The sequence below is a fragment of the Mizuhopecten yessoensis genome, unplaced genomic scaffold (genome assembly GCF_002113885.1).
Source record: "Mizuhopecten yessoensis strain PY_sf001 unplaced genomic scaffold, ASM211388v2 scaffold1515, whole genome shotgun sequence".
NCBI lineage: Eukaryota > Metazoa > Mollusca > Bivalvia > Pectinida > Pectinidae > Mizuhopecten > Mizuhopecten yessoensis.
This window is the reverse complement of record NW_018404085.1, coordinates 144,693-162,069: the sequence shown is the minus strand read 5'-3', so window position 1 is coordinate 162,069 and position 17,377 is coordinate 144,693. Positions and strand designations below refer to the sequence as shown.

At 34.6% G+C, this 17,377-nt stretch overlaps 2 protein-coding genes across 4 annotated transcripts; one reads left to right on the top strand and one right to left on the bottom strand.

The window, feature by feature from the left end:
* The first annotated feature begins 261 nt into the window (after nt 1-261).
* LOC110464003 lies at nt 262-6,625 on the top strand. The gene is made up of 4 exons (XM_021519010.1): nt 262-605; nt 2,546-2,760; nt 3,170-3,286; nt 3,816-6,625. Exons 1-4 carry the CDS (start codon nt 357-359, stop codon nt 3,934-3,936), a joined length of 702 nt encoding a protein of 233 aa, XP_021374685.1. The 5' UTR covers nt 262-356; the 3' UTR covers nt 3,937-6,625.
* A 1,536-nt stretch (nt 6,626-8,161) lies between these two features.
* Nucleotides 8,162-15,806, bottom strand: LOC110463990 (B-cell CLL/lymphoma 7 protein family member A-like). Of its 3 annotated transcripts, none has more exons than XM_021518979.1 (8): nt 15,618-15,806; nt 14,589-14,647; nt 13,994-14,016; nt 13,367-13,466; nt 12,569-12,706; nt 10,091-10,267; nt 9,212-9,268; nt 8,162-8,919 (listed from the first exon to the last, which is right to left on the bottom strand). In XM_021518979.1, exons 1-8 carry the CDS (start codon nt 15,707-15,709, stop codon nt 8,831-8,833), a joined length of 735 nt encoding a protein of 244 aa, XP_021374654.1. In that variant the 5' UTR covers nt 15,710-15,806; the 3' UTR covers nt 8,162-8,830. The 3 variants fall into 3 exon arrangements, with proteins under 3 accessions (XP_021374654.1, XP_021374673.1, XP_021374663.1); XM_021518998.1 differs by having other exon boundaries at nt 12,656-12,706; XM_021518988.1 differs by lacking the exon at nt 9,212-9,268.
* Nucleotides 15,807-17,377: the final 1,571 nt, after the last annotated feature.

Below are 17,377 nucleotides of genomic sequence, written 5' to 3'. Positions count from 1 at the left end.
TAATAATTGGATAGATTGTAAATAATTAACGGTCTTAACTTAATAAATCATTCTTTGTTCAAAAATACCTATTATCAGTTTTATTGACCGATTAACTACATCTAATTGATATAATACATGTGTCATCTTGTTTTCTTTTGTCCTTATTAGTCCAGAACGTCGTTATCGCCTAATTAGTTGTTATTTGTCAGGTAATCATAACGCCTAGCGGTTGCGTATCCGCTCTGTACAGCACCAATCAAACGCGCCCAAGATTCAAACCCACGTGATCACACAGCTGATTGCCGTAAATGGTGGGAGGTCATAAAGCTTGGCGGTTCATTTAAAACAGTCACAACATCTACAACTATAACAAGATGTCTACAAATCTGAGAAAGTCGTTCCGCTTATCGTGGCTGCCAGGCAAAAAGTATAACGTTTTAGAAGGAAAAGAAAATATGTATTTCAACACACCAAAGTACAAGCGTGCCATTTCCGAAGGAGATATTCCGACACAGCGCCACGCAATCCATCCATTGAAAAACCGTGGAAACCAAAAACCAAAGTTTGAAAGGAATTCAACTCTTACGAAGTCAGTTCGCGAAGCTGTCGGTTCTTTGAAACAGGTAAAAAATCATTGTATTCTTTTCGATTTTTATGGTGTTCATCATACCATTTGCGTATCAATAAATCATTATTGTGATTGATCACCTGTCTGTTGACAATCAATAACGACGCATTGTTTACGTTTCAAACATGTTGGAATACGATGTTTAATGTCAATGTATGTTATTTTTATATTTCAAATTTTCAAATATATAACAGTCATCGTCAGTAATATTTGAATGTCATTTTTTTCGGATGAGTCACCAAATTCTTTCACATTTTAGGCGGCATACACGCATCTAATTCAACTGACAAAAAGTTGTCTCGTTCTGTCCAGTGTAAGATCATTTGTTTTACTTGAAACAACAAGCGCCCCTGTGTTTGGCTTGTAATGTTTTGATAACCTGGTCTCCGACTGGTGTTTATCTAGCAGCTTATCCAAACAGGAATGTCAAGTGACAGCTTATCCTGATGTATACCGAAACAAGTTTTTGCTTCATGTTAAGATGTTATATTATTCCTATAAGCATTAAACAATCATTACTAACATGTACTTAAGTTTACATGCAACACTGTGCTTACAAATTGTAGAAAAAATGGACATATATTTCAAATTCTGACAGATAAAAATACATTGCACTTCGCAGAATTCATTGACGTGAATTTGAAGGCCATTATGTAGACAAGATAATGACTACAATATGTAACGTCAGAAGTACAGGCCCATAAACCCAGTTATCAGTCTCTCAATCTAAATCCCGGCTTTATGTCTCCAGAGAGAAACCCTGGAGTCATGCCAACTCTGATCCTAAAACCTGTGAGTCATGTACATTATATGCCTATAGTACTTCCCGCTCAAATTCAAGGGTTGTTATTACCAAATACCATAGTGACACCTTTTAGTATGTAACTCCGATGTTATAATGGCAAATGTCAGGGCTCACTTGTCACCTAAAGTGGTGGGATGTACATTTTTGAAAGATGCCATTTGATTTGACATTTTTGTCATGGGAGAATAAACATGAGATAAATTTTAGCATTTGCAAATATATTAATTACAAAGGAATAATTTTGTCTATTTACTCCAGATAACTTGTTTAAAAGATTGGACTATTCTTATTTTATGTAGCCACAAGAAGAAAAATTCAATTGTAAAATTTATGACAATGTATGAATAAATTCCAACTGCAGAAAAAAGGGCTTAAACTCTGGTAATCAAAAATGAATCTAAATACTGCTAGCTGTTTAAAGGTGATAATATAAAAAAAAATGTTTTGTTTGAAAACGATCAACTTTATGAAGGTACCCACCTCTTTCCCTTTTTTAAATCTTCTCCTATGGAGTTTGGCAACATTTAATTTCAACCAAAGTTTGAGTGTCCCCTTGCAAAATAACATACAAGAACTAGAGTTGGTCCTAGACACCACTGTAACAGGTGAGGGAACATGATCCGGGCCAGACTAGGCTGGGGTGGAATTAACTGCTGGTCCACTAACCTGTGGCCAGTGGTTTTCTGGGTGGACAAGTAGGTTATTCAACAAGCTATCCCACAGGGCCAGTAGATATTTTGTAAATTATCTAAAATTTCAGCAGGTTTGAAAAGCGTTATTTTAAGTCCAGAATGCACCACACAGGTATCAAGTCCCTTTGGCGCCCTCTCAAGTGTCCAGCACTTGTTTTCTGGACTAGTGCACTTCAAACAGGACCAGTGAATTTTTAATGGACCTTTGGGCCAGTTACCCTTTTTTTTAATTCTACCCCTGCTATGGGATTTGAATCCAATAACCAAGACAGATGCCAGAGCTCTTACCATCTATAAAATATAGCTATGTGTTCACTGATGTAGAAATCACCCAATCCATGTTGACTTTTTGAAAGTTGATTATTATTATTTTAACAGTTACAATTATGTAACCTTTCAATATTCTTTTATTTAATATCTCATTTTGTATAATTTTAGAAATTTCGTTTATCAACAAGAAAGTTGAAGAGGTTGACTAATGATACAAAGAGTCCATCACCTACAAAAGGTGTTCGTCATGGTAACCGGACATCAGGAAGGACACCACCCCGTCCTGCTCATCATGATGTGAAGATGTACTCCCCGTTTGTGATTGACACACCTAGCTCAAGTCGTACACCTACCAGGTTACGTACTTCTACATCTTCGAGATGGTAAGTCGGAGTACACAAATTACTTTTTGTTGGATTTTGGTCGAGAACTTAAATTTCCAAGTAAGTTCGCATTCTCTTTGTTAAGAAATTAAACAAAACTGCCAAAAGTTCCTTGATTTAGTTTGATGAAAAATATAATAATTGAAAAAGTTATAATTTGACATACTGAAGCAAGAAAGATTTAACTATATTAGATGTGTATGCATGGTCACATACTTTAAAAGTTCACCTTTAAAATGTAGCATTTTTCTTGCATAAAATATGTAATCGACAGTTATCTTATTTACTATGTTTAGGTTCTGTAATGAAATCATATTTTTTAAAATGTTTTTTGAAGAACCAATTACCGTACATATTGATACATTGCATTTAAATAAAGTGTTATAGAGTTAAATTTGATTTTTATCAGGACGGACAACATGGAGACCCCCACACGCCTGCGTAAGGAGGTAGAGGCTCTCACCTCCAACATGCAAGCCCTAGCCACCCTAACTCCAGGGGGGCTGCAGCAGAGACCCAAAACAAGGTGGGTTTCACATTTAATAACATGGTTAGGTTCTAAGGCCAAAACAAAATAAGGAATAGTTCCTATCCTAAACTTAAAATTCTGTATGCACTTTTTAAAAGGCCATGTTAAGATTATGAAAGACAAAGCATTGAATAGGAGGGTCAGATTTTATTTTATATGTTAAGGATTAACTCCTTGTTATCAATAACTGAAGGGAAATCAATTTAAGTAAGCTAGACACAGCCTCTGACCCAGTCAGTGTGAAATATTAATTCTAAAAATAGAAATATATAATTAACATGTAGGAACCAAACTTCTCAAATGAATCACTAATACAGTTGCATCTGCTAGAGAGCTCTCTCCTATAGATATTGAGCTATTATTTCTCTTTCAGTCGACCATTTTTACATCTCCATAAAACAGTTTACACTATATTACTGAAATACTCTATTAACAGACCGGTTTTTTTAGTTCAAAACTAAGAGTCTTACTTTGGGAGGTCTCCTAATACTGATCTTACTATATCTGAACATATTGTGATTTTTAGACGATCAACAGTTTCTCCACTGACAAATGGCAGCTTGAAGATGCGCCCACTAGGTGAGCGGAGTAGCGAGAGGATACAGACCAGGCAGCAGCGAATAAGGACGTCAGCACTGGTGTACTGAGTCTGTGAACAGAAGGACATCATCACTGGTGTACTGATCTTGAGTCAGTGAACAGGACACCAGCTTTAGTGTACTGAGCTGTTGAACAGGACACCAGCTCTAGTGTACTGAGCTGTTGAACAGGACACCAGCTCTAGTGTACCGAGATGTTGAACACAGACATTTCTGGTGCATGTTGTCGAATCTCCACATTACAATAGTGCCATCACATGTAGCTTGCTACATACAACTTACAAACTGGACATTTGCTTTGTCAAGTGACGTGGTGCTAGCTAGAAACTTGAGGTATCAAGACAAGACTTTAAAGGTTATAAGTGAAGACAAACAATACTTTCAAAATTGACAATGTGTTTTAATTTGTCTATAAGCACTGTATTGTAAAACATCTAGAAGTACTCTTTTCCAGGTCTAGGTTTATTGATCCTGTAGCTAATATTATTATTTGTATATGCTAATAGCCCTTAATATGGACTTTGTAAAGTATTTAATTTTGAATAATGTTAGTTTTGATTGGGTGTGAACTGATGAGTGGAGTTGATTATATTTTTCTTTCCTACATCTTCAGTTCGAAAAGTGAAATGTAGTTATACGCATTACATATGGCACGTTAAATGAAAGGCCAGTGCTACATAGGTAGCATGCTTGCTTGTTAGTGATTTTGTTTTAGTCCCAGCAGTGTTTTTAATCTTTGACCTCGACACACTTGCCAGTCTTGATATTTGATATACATGTGTATTGTACCTGTTATTTTGTCCTGTAATGGCCACACCATTGAAGTGGTTTTTGTTAAACTCTACTGAAATGGATTGAATATTTTGGCATTTTCTTCAAACCGGTAATTAGTATATGTCTGTTTGAAGTTTTTTTAGCAGAACTTTAAGGTTTTTATGACATCTACCTTTCATGTTCATTTTAGATAAAAAAAAAAAATGATTTCGAAATTACCTGATAAAGATTTCATCTTTACATGATTTATACATTGTAAGCTACACCATTGATGTAAATAACCAGGCTTCTTGGTTATGTAGAACTTACGTGTTACGGTTGTAATTTGTTTGTTTTCACGTCGTTGTGTTTCCAACTTTGAACACTTTTGAATATAATGGAGAGGAATGCACATTACAGTTAGATGCTTGTTTTTGTAAAATGGACAGCCATCCACCCTATAACCCTCTACCTATACCCAGTATTATCAGTATCTGTAACCAATATACATACCTTTCTCCGTTTTTTTTCTACTGCTGTCTTTCCTTTTTCTACATTTTCTGTGTAAGTGATAAATTGTCTAGCGTAATACAAAATATTATTAACCCTACAGCAAGGCAAAGATGGGGATGGGTGGGGTATACTGAAATAGGGGTCTCAGGCTGTCCTTTGTCCGTAGACAAACGTTTGTCCTAAAGCAGTACATTTGAAACTGGGTCCTAATGAATGGAGAATTTTGACTTGTTTTAACGTTTAATGGTAAAAATATAGAAATTTTACAATAGGATCTTACAAGACGATTTAAGTTTTTAGTACTGCATAGATTTGTGAAAACCTATACACTCTAGCAGTATTTAAAGTGGAACTTGATAGATATGCAAATTATTATTTATTTCAGCCTTTTTTCACCCTTTACCCTTTTCAAAAAAAAAATCCATACAAGTTACAACTTCTTTTAAGGTATAGGTACTGCACATAGGTTTCATTGAAACTTAATCAGTATGTAATATAGTTGTTAACTATACCTGTTAATTTCTTCATGAGGAATGGTTTTTATTATTCCATGTATTGAACCAAAGTGTAGTCCTAATGATGTGTGCTGTTTTAAGTGTGAGACTAACAGTCCTAGTTTTGAATGTATCTAATTCTGTCATTAATTCATTCTTATATATCTACAATAATGTAAAATCTTGAAAACAGTCAGATAAAAGATATATATGTAGTTACAGTATGGTTGGTTAGTAGCATCAAGTTTGTTTAAAGTTTTCCCATCTGACCTTTCCTGTCATTTTGTCATTCACTACAGATCCTTTTTTCCAATACTGCATGTAAATTAGGCTACTCTATTAAAATACTCGTCCCTGGAGATATACTTTTTTTGTTGTTTTGTGAAATTAGTGTATTCCATATAAGATATTTTGACAGGCTAACAAGTGAACAAAATGTCGTTTTTCTTTTTCGTGTAGTACAGGACATATCTTTTAATGTATTTAAAAATCAAGGATTTTCTTTTTTGACCTTCCCTAGAGTTGTAGTCAATATATACCAAGGTACATACCACAACCAAGCCTTCTTCATTTCCGTTGATTGAATGAGCTGCATCAATACTGTGACAAGTCTAACTAAATATTAGCTTTACAACTTTTTACAGGCCCAAACTGGCAATTATCTTGAGAACTTTCTTTCGTGGTATTTAGAGAACGTACAATAATTTGATAATGAAAAAAATGACTATGTTGCTTTATTTGTTTTTTGACAGAGGGGGGATATTGCTAAAAGCAAGTAGGAACTTATCTTCAAATTTTGACATTGAAAGTTGAATATTATTCATTACATATTGAGTAACATGATAAATCATTCGACCTCTGTTCGGTCACCACACTCTATTGGGACCCCAGTTCTGGGTAATTCTTTACTCACATTGTAGCAATATTTGTTATATATATTAAAAGGCTGTACAATAAAGCCGTCTGTTGACAATAGATGCTTGTGTTTATTTTTATTTGTTGGACCACTGAATTTTGAAAGACTTCTTCATTTATTGGTTGTGATCATGTATGGTAGTTAAGATATCAAAGGGTGTGTGGCTCAGATCATCCCAACCCCACGGATCTTATATGTGCAAAAGTAAGTTGAAAGGAAATCGTGAATCGAGTATGAGCTTTCTCTGGTGATCAAACCCACGACACCAGTCTTTCAAGTTGGAGACTACCACTGAGCTAAGGGAAATGTCCCCTGGCGCCTAGCTACAAGGGGATCGTAATCCTATGTACATATAGAGACCGTGGGATGAGGATCTCTGTGACACACTCTTGTAATGGGGTATTTATATATTGCCAATTTGCTATTATATAATAAGTGTCCAACCAATATTTCTCTTCAGTTTTGAATTTTGTGTTTCATAAAGAAGTGAAACTCACTGCATGATCATAATACCCTTGTACAGAATCCAAGGTTACTGTATGGTATATGTACACTGGATGAAAATAACAGTAGTTGACAAATTCCCACTGGTAAATTCATAAATATTACATCCATGATTTTAATGCTGACTGCAACAAAATAACACTGATCAACAGTGTTAGAGTTTTGATGAGGCCTTGGTAGACAGGTGTAATGAAAATGTGATGGTCTTTTGCCAATTGAAGGATGTGTATGCGTGAATGATCATATTTTTCAGTTTGATATTTTCAGGAAACAAACAACACGTCATCATGGTTTACAACATATTTTATTTTATACATTCTATAGAAATGAATGAGAAGATTCTATGTTATGTAATGTACACATGGTCAGCATGCTAACACATGTACTGATCACACATCAATCACAACATACACCTATATAGCACTCTCCTTAGTATTTTCTTTCAACAGTAACTGACATAAATGAACAAAAATTTAAGCTAAAGGTGAAGGGATAATGCTATGTCGCATTTACTCTTACATTTAATGTATCTCAAAGTGATCCATAATGTGCATTGCAGAACATTTAAAATGACACATTTTCACAATCACACCATGACAGCAGACCAGAAATACTGTCTACATCTGCATACACTGATAGAGAAATGAAGTCTTTATCAAAATACTTGCAATGTCAATTTTCTTTTTTCTCTCTCATTTTCTCGTCACTTTTACATAATGTCTACTTTGTGCAGAAATATATACATGTACACTGTAAAACAAGCCACTTGTTCGCAATAGTCATCTCTCTTGAAAACAAAAGATTGTGTTCCTTAACTTCCTTATAAAGCTCAGACGAATGTTGACATGGATACTGAGACATAATGTTAACCATCTTCTGAAGTATTCCCTACAGCAGCATGAAGGCAGTGGAAGTTTAACGGTCAACAGTCTGATTTACACTCACAACTCTTCAATGAACCCTGGTCTGGTTCACCTGTGTATCCGTTTCACTACTTATAACCATATATTGTGTTATTACCCAATAGTCTATATAAATTATAATTAGACATTTTTGACTGTTTATGGCTTTTTGTCCAATTTCGGCTGTAGGGGTGAAACAGTCAAAACTGTTTTCCCGGTCAGAGCGAACTGTTACCTGGCGCGAATTCGATGCGCAGAAATCCCCCCTCCAGAGCCCCCTTCAAGCATTTCGGTGACCGCGACTCAGTGTTGAAGCAATGGCCTCGGGCAAACAGTTCCCCAGGGCTTCCCCCTACTTCGGGATGATAGTTTTGACTGTTCCCCAAATAGCCGTGAAACAATTGTATATTGTTAATTTATAATACAGAAACAGTTTCCAGTGTATCTGGAAACTTGCCCAGTATTTGACTGTAACTCATAAATTTTAGCCGTTTAAAGTTGAAATAACTTAAAAGTATTTGACTTTTACTCATGAAATACTTATACACTCAAGTGTTGATTTCGTCCTTTACAGTTGAAATACAATGATGTATATCAAGCTGAGTAGTAAAATGTAATTCTATATCCTGATCAATTTACCTCACCACAGCGAAAACAATTATGTCTCGGCAAATATTTCACGACAAACCGTTTAACAGAAAGTGCTGTAGGACCACACTAGATATCAACAAGCTCACAGGTGTGTTGGTACTGCACAAACTGTCTTGTCCTGGACGATGGGGTTACATTTATGGCATTGTTAGCTATCTCATGTCATAATGGTAAATGAACACATTCATTGCTAATTTGTCTCTGTATCATCAACTGGACTCCGATGAAGACTTGTTTTTTTTAGTCGGTGGATCATCAGATTCGTGGTCTGTTGGGGCAGCAGAAGAATTGGAATCGCCTGACAAAAAAGTATAATTGATATAAAAAGATGGGCCATATTTAAGATTTGATGTTGAAATATCTTAAATACCCTCCGGTATACTTAATAAACATAATTCTTTAATGTTGGCAAAATATTACCAAAAGTTTTTCTTTCAGTGTTATTGACTGTAAAGCAGCAAATTTCACCATAGTCTGTTGGCTCCTCTATTGAAATCAAAATATAACAACACAGAATTACATTATACACTTTGGTTGACAAACAAGACAGAGCTACGGGACTTTGTCGAGTAAGATATCAACAAACTAACCACTGTCTTTCTTTAAATTACTCTCTTCTTTTTTCTCATCTCGAACCATACTCATTGCTAAAAGGAAATATAAAGGATAAATACACATATTAGTATCATGGAAAAAGTCACCATATTCATTGTTTTATCACCAATATCATTCACCGAATTTCTCATCCGTCTATTATTTGTATCCTTTCTAACATTTATTTAGACTAATCTTAAATTGTTCATTTACAAATTTTGCACTTATTAAAACTGCTAACAAGCCTAGCTCTTCACTCAACTACAAAGAAAATAAACTTTCAACGTCAAGTGTTTTATTTTGAGACTGGAGGATTTCACAATAAAGTCACATCAGCGCACGAGTCTGGTCTTAAACTTGACATTTCAGTGAGATTTTTCAAACTTATATAGCTCTAAAACAATGAATACGATGGATCACATTCCAGGAGCAGTGCATGGTAAAATACAATAGGTGTTTCCCAATTAAAGTCAAAGCTTTATAATATTACAAATAAATATTTTTTTAATGTATGACTACCAGTACTTATATATCTCTCAGAAAAAGTAACTGATAACTGAGTTTAAGATTATGTTTTGCAGTTTATAATACTTGTGATTATATTGCCAACATTAATTTGTATTTGATCAGTATTAATGAAATGTTATTACAGATAAGAAGATGCCGCAGTTATACTATTATAAATGATATAAAGTTTATGGAAGCTTAAGGGAAAAACGCATTGTAAAACCTTCAGAACACAAGAAGGTTCAGGAAGGAGAATGTGCAGGAAACCTGGCTGAAGCCAAAGTCACACATATTAGAAAGTAGAATGTGATGTTAGTTTTTTTCTGATTATGATCAATTTCAGATATTTTTTATCGTTGGTGTCTCACCTAGTCTCATATCTGCCTCATTGCTGTCGTTATCTGCGTCTTGTGAGAAGGGAGGGTTGGTGTTCTGTGTGTCGGCGAACGACAAGTTGGAGTCTTCGTTGATGGTCCCAGAGCCCTCACTACAGTTGGAGTCTGGTACAGACTGCTGTGTGTTTTCGTCTGTGTATACACTGGAGGCTGTAAATATAGAGACATATATTATATCATAATATTCACAGGTAGAGAAAAATTTACAGGTTTGAACTCATAAATATTAAGTGAATATATTTCAGAAGATATTAATATTAGACAAGTCATTGCCTGTGCCCCTCTTTGACCATCAATGCACATATTGTTGAAATAAATTCAATGTAGACAACATTTGAAATGTTATGTCTCGTGTTTGATGGGTCTAAGTTTGGTTGGTCTAGCACTTAAGGTTTCAGAGAAACTAACTTAAACGCAAAAACTTAATGTCGATGGAGATGCTGACAAAGTGAATGGACCATGAAAGGTAGGCCGCATCCAGCATTTGATGCCTGTGTTGAGATGTGCTACCTAAGATGCATCTTTAGTCCAAGTTTGGTTGATCTAGCACTTATACTTTCAGTGGAACTAATTTAAATGCAAAAACTTAATGTTGACGCCACCGTCATCTTGAATTTCGATGTTATGATCACTATCAAAAAGTCAAACACCTTTTCAAGTTAAAACAAAAATTATACAATACCACCCTCAAAGCATCTCATTTCGTACAATGATAAAGAATGTACCATCTATAAACAACCACTTATACCTTGTTTGTCCACAAATCGGGCTTAACTATAAGTGCTTTATCCATGAATTCGTATTTTGTAACTCTTTGTTCGAGAATGTCATTCACCTTGAATGTTGGATGTCATACATTTGAACAAATTATATTACCTAACAACCCTGACACCATACATCTTGTTTCTATGCTTTGTGAAACATCATTAAATCTTTTTTAACCATTTAGAAAATTTGACCCATGATCTTTGTTTAGCACATTTGACACCCGAGATCTTGAAACCACTAGTGAAGTTAATTTGTTTGAATAAAATTTAACACTAATGATGGTCCTTCACTTAAGAGGCTGCAGTTCTAGAGCATTATTCTAGTGCTTGTGGTAAATTAGAAACTGTCATCCAAGGTACATGTTTGATCACTGCGGTCTTGAGACTTGGTTATATTATTTCAAAGCTAATCAATCCAGCATGCTACAGGCCATATTGAAAATGTAGTCAGAATTGTTATATGTCAGATATGTCTGCTATATTATATAACAAACATACTGAAATATTTTACTGACCTATTTTCTATATTGGCAAATGTTGTTATACTTTTCTTTTATGAACACAAATTTCCAAATGGGAAAGCTTAGGGAAATTGTTTTTGCTACTTCAAAAAAACACCCACCAAAAACATGAAAGGTGGGTTGGGGTTAGGGATGAGTGGTTAAAAGCTGGTGAACAATCTCAGTAAAATGCCTTCCTATGACTCATCATGCAATCCTGGATGATTACTATAACAAGAGGCCCATGGGCCTTAACAGTCACCTGAGTCCTACAGTATTTATTTTTGTTGTTGAAATATGTACCAATTTAAGTAAAAAATAGTTAAGTATAATGTTAACTTAACTCTGTCAGGACCATGAGCTGATCATTCCTAGACCGATTTTAAATAAGATCGGCCTATTATTAATTGTTTTTAAGTTTAGAATAGGTGTTTACAAAATAGCGACTGTGGTGGCCATATTGGATTTCTGATTGACCTGAAAAATAACAACACTTTGTCAGGACCATGAGTCGATCATTCCTACCAACTTTCAGTTCAATCGCCCCAGCAGAACTTGACTTTAAGTTTGAAATAGGTATTTTCAAAATGGCGGCCGTGGCGGCCATATTGGATTTCTGATCGACCCGAAAAATAACAACACTTTGTCAGGACCATGAGGCGATCATTCCTACCAACTTTCAGTTCAATCGGCCCAGCAGAACTTGACTTTAAGTTTGAAATAGGTTTTCAAAATGGCGGCCGTGGCGGCCATATTGGATTTCTGATCGACCCGAAAAATAACAACACTTTGTCAGGACCATGAGGCGATCATTCCTACCAACTTTCAGTTCAATCGGCCCAGCAGAACTTGACTTTAAGTTTGAAATGTAAAATGTTAACGGACGACGACGGACGAAAACGGATAGCAATAGGTCACTTGAGCTAAAGCTCAGGTGACCTAAAAAGACAGTATCTACACATGTACATGACTCTACATATCAGTTCAATGGAATCTTATTGTATACAGTAACACATGAAGAAGGTAATTATGTAATCAGACAATATATATTAAAACTGACTTCACAAAATTTAGTCAAATAGCTTACTACTTTTATATCTGCTCTTGAATGATAAAAAGCTTAAAGCAAACTGAACATCAAGCAGGATAGCAAAAAAGCATGACAGCAGAAATAAAAAGCAAACCTATGCGGCCATTAACAGAATCACTTTTCCCATTAAGCATGCCTGCAGCAGAGCAGTCTGGGGTGGAATCCTTGGCATGCGACTCACTTCTCTTCCCTTGGCACGACTCCTGATCTACTGCCGAAGAATTGGAGTTCTCTGAACAGACAAAAGATAAACACGTTTCAAATTCAAGTACCATGGTAGACAGTTTGTTATAAATCAAAGATTAGAAAGTAACTCTTGACAAACATGATACACATTATTTTTAACAAAAATAAAGAAGTGCATGAGATGAAAATAAGGACCAATTCAAAATCTAAAAGAGAGGACAATTTTACAAAAGAACAAAGACAATTTTTATGTTACGTTTTCTACAAACATACGCAGAGCATGATATGGTTCAATATTGATGACTTTCACCTGCAATACTGTATTAACTTAAGCTTCCATTTATATATATAAATCATTTATTTTACATCAATTATGAAACCATTTATATCAATCACTCTGGCCTGAATGTTAGCGCACAATGGAGGTAACTGGAGAACCTGAAGAAAACCTTCTACATTTTAACATCTGATTGGAGACCCTGTGATGTCCGTCTTGGAGAAAGGTGATCATGAGTGCCCTATCCACCGAGTCACCCTACCACCCTTCATACGTACCTTTTTTACTCTTATAGGCTATTTATAGGCCAGTGTGTCAACTGCTTGCAATCACTCTTAGTGAAAATTTGTATAACCTAACTGCCTTATTTATATTATTACTGACCTCCATAAAGGTACCCAGATAAATGTTTCATGTTATACTGCATACCTTCCTGAGGGAAATTACGTTCCGAATCCTTATCACTGCCATTTTTCCCTCCTTTCTGTCCAGCAGACTGCCCTTTCACACCTTTTTTAATCAGTGACGGCTGAAACACCAATTCATCAGCATTCATGTATAACTACTTCTAGGTATTTCACTTACATAATTAAGCTCAAAAGCTGATAAAACTATGAATACAACAGTACCTTTAAGTGATAACTGTTGTGGTTTGCTACACTGGAATTACACTTTAGAGTTTACATAGGATATGGGAAAACTCAGTGGCCAGACAGGGCATTACACATATGACCTCCAAAATCTAGATAGATGCTCTAAGCTACTTTAAGCTAGTCAACAGTGTTCTTCTCTTGGACAAGTGGTTTTAAAACCTCAATTTTATGAACATCATTATTAATCTAACAACTCATTGAATTTCTGAAGTCATTTTATAAATGACCAGCACTTCTATTGAACTTAAAGGTGTTTACATCTACAAACGACATGTTCTATAATTCACTGATATTAATGAGGAAGGAGTTTAAAAAATTGAGATTATATGATTGAAGATGAAATGGCATCTAGATTTATGTCTAAATACTTCCTTCAAGACACTGATCATATGCTGTGCATTACCTGGGTTGGCTCTGGTGATGATACTGACAAAACAAAATGAAAAACAATTAAATAGAAATGGAACAAAATATTTTTAAAATTTGAGTCACTGAAACATGCAATGGTGATCGAGTACATACAGTACATATATGTACATTATGGATCTTAATCAATGTGCTTGTTTCTACTCAATATTTTATATTGCCATCCGGATCCCTTGGCAATAGATTTACACCTCAGATCCACTCTTTTTAATCACTTTATCCCAGATTGCACACACTGTATTTATAAATAGTACTTGTATAAGTTCTAGTGTTATATTTGATTTACCTGTTAGATCGGTATTAATATGAAGAAAGTAATACAATATCTACGTGTATCTATAGTGTGTCATAAAACATTTGTATGATGTACTATATATTGACAAGGTGTCTGTTGTTTATTTATTAGCGGCAATAACAAAACGGCATTCATCTTTTCAACTCTTTCTTATAATGTTTTATTAATTAACCCTTTCAACACTGAAAACCATAATGGACTCATCCAGATCAATGCATGGTGGAGTCTACTAAAGTTACATAGGGTTGAAAGGGATTAGCAGTGAATGTTCTATTACCTGGGACCCACTTGAATATACGCATGGTGGTATCTCCGATAGTCACCCATTTCTTCTCCCTAAAATACAAAATAATACAAAGATTCAAACATTTACATCACAATAATTTGATTTTGTTTGCAACACTTTTTTTACAATGAATATTTTTTTTATGGTGATAGTAATTCATGGCAAAATATTCTCATTAAAAGTAATGTCCATCTCATAGTCCAGAGATTAAGTTGCTAAGCCCCAATAGAGGTTGGAGTCCAGATATTTGTATAATTTTTATCCAGAGCACACAAGAATGTTTTTGATCATCTTTGGTTTCAATCTTTTACTGATTTTAAGAGTAGTCACTTGCACTCTAAGCAATATCTATGGCCAAAGTCTTGCTTGCTTCTCTTCTCCTAAACCCCATGCATATGCCATTATGAGGTCGGCCCCTGCCATTTGTACATAGTTCAAAACAGCATATAGGTTGAAGGATATGTTGGTGTTCCAACTTGGGTACTGTCACCTTATACCAGATTATCAGCTTTAGGTATGTAGTTTGTACAAAAGATTATGAAATTCTATAAAAAAATAATAGCAGCATATTTATTATTATTGTGTTTCTTTTTGGTATTAGTGCCTATAGCTACTGTTATTATTAAATTTTGATATAATTTGAGACTCGTGCGGCCAAAAGACGGGTTGAAGATGAATAAGCATCATTGGCTCCATTTGATCTCCCTGATTTTAGGATTTGCATTGTTTATTCAAAATTAGTAGCCCTCTTTACAATAAAAGTTTAAGGCACACTGACAGTAATGTTGCCACTGTAGACACGACTAGACAACTTGGAAATTCTCACAAACGAGGGAAAATCCTCAGGTAAGAGATTATCATCAACATATGAAACCGACACAAGTTTTTATGTAAATTCATATACATGTGTAATACTTATAGGGAGAAAGACAGTGGGTGGCGGTGTCAAAAATAGTTAACAACTAAACGCAAACTGCCCAGACAGCACTCGGCAAGAAAGCCAAGATCGACAACACATACCACTTCCGGACTTTGTCGATGGCGCTAATAACCCGCTTAATGTCTTCCTTCGCACGACTTCTGGTCTCTGCTCTGATCGACCGCGACAACATGACTTTGAAAATTGCGCTTAATGTAATCAAATAGGTACTTTGTCTCTGCCACCATAGGCTTTCCACCGATAAACAAAAGAGGGACCCGGATGTACTGTTCGGATTATATGCGTGTTTTTATGAAAAGTCTGAAGAGACTCGAAATGTTGTAAGAGGTATAATAGACCTGTTACCATACATATCGTATATTAAAGTTCATCTCACTGGAGGTTACACAGTAACTCAAATCAAACTATGTTGTTTATACGGGTGTATATCTGAATGCCAACATGTTTAGTTTTCCTGTTGGACAGTTTATTTGTTAGAGAAATGATAACTTGAAAACAATACAAACTTCATGTTAAAAGACAACTTCTGAATCAAGAACACTTCTTAATGGATAGAAATATTCCAGCCACAGTTACTTTAATGCTCTTTATTTTGTTTTTTAATAACTAATTGAGTAATTAAAAAAAGTTGAAATATTTTGATTATTTATTTCATAAATAGTGCTATTAACTTTTTTTAACGTGTCTGAAAAATTCAGTCCAGGTTTTATTCCCTGTGCATACATTTCAAATTACATTACCTGAATAAATTACATTTTGAAATATGGATTAGTACCAAATATTCAATTAACAAAAACACTTAGAAAACCTCCTTTTGCATAATTAATACATAGAGTTCAATTTGTATATGCCATTTCAATGCTAACTTGACGAACATGATTCGGAAGGGTGAAGATCTATAGGGGTCATGCTAGATGGAAATTTGAACCTTCGGTCTCATATTCAACAATGGATAAACAAAGCAAGCAGTATAGTAGGACTAATAAGGTAAACGTTTGTATATCTTGATGAACCAATGTTTTTATTATTATTTAAAGCTTTAGTCGGGCCTTGAACATGCTAAACCTGTTATTGATGCACCCGCAGTTAAAAAATTTGAAATTCTTATAGATGAACACTTGAAGAATAATTGTAATTATAACATTTATGAACATTAATTTCACCTGAATTGTATTTAACCTGAAGTAATATATGTAATATTGTGTTATTGTATTTTACCTGAAGTAGTATATGTAATATTGTGTTATTGTATTTTACCTGAAGTAGTATATGTAATATTGTGTTATTGTATTTTACCTGAAGTAGTATATGTAATATTGTGTTATTTTGATATGGATAAAAAGGCTTAAAGCCTGCGTCCATTATAATTCCTAATAAATCCCAACAAAGATGTAGGCGAGTTCACTCTGTATGTTATCACCAAATATATGCCATTAATGACATACAATACTGAGTGCATGGCAATGTTTACTTATATACCATTAATTACATACAATACTGAATGCATGGCAATGTTTACTTATATACCATTAATTACATATAGTACTGAGTGAATGGGAATGTTTACTTATACAACATTAATTACATACAGTACTGAGTGAATGGCAATGTTTACTTATATACCATTACTTACATATAGTACTTAGTGAATGGGAATGTTTACTTATATACCATTAATTACATACATTACTGAGTGAATGGGAATGTTTACTTATATACCATTACTTACATATAGTACTGAGTGAATGGGAATGTTTACTTATATACCATTAATTACATACAGTACTGAGTGAATGGGAATGTTTACTTATATACCATTAATTACATACAATACTGAGTG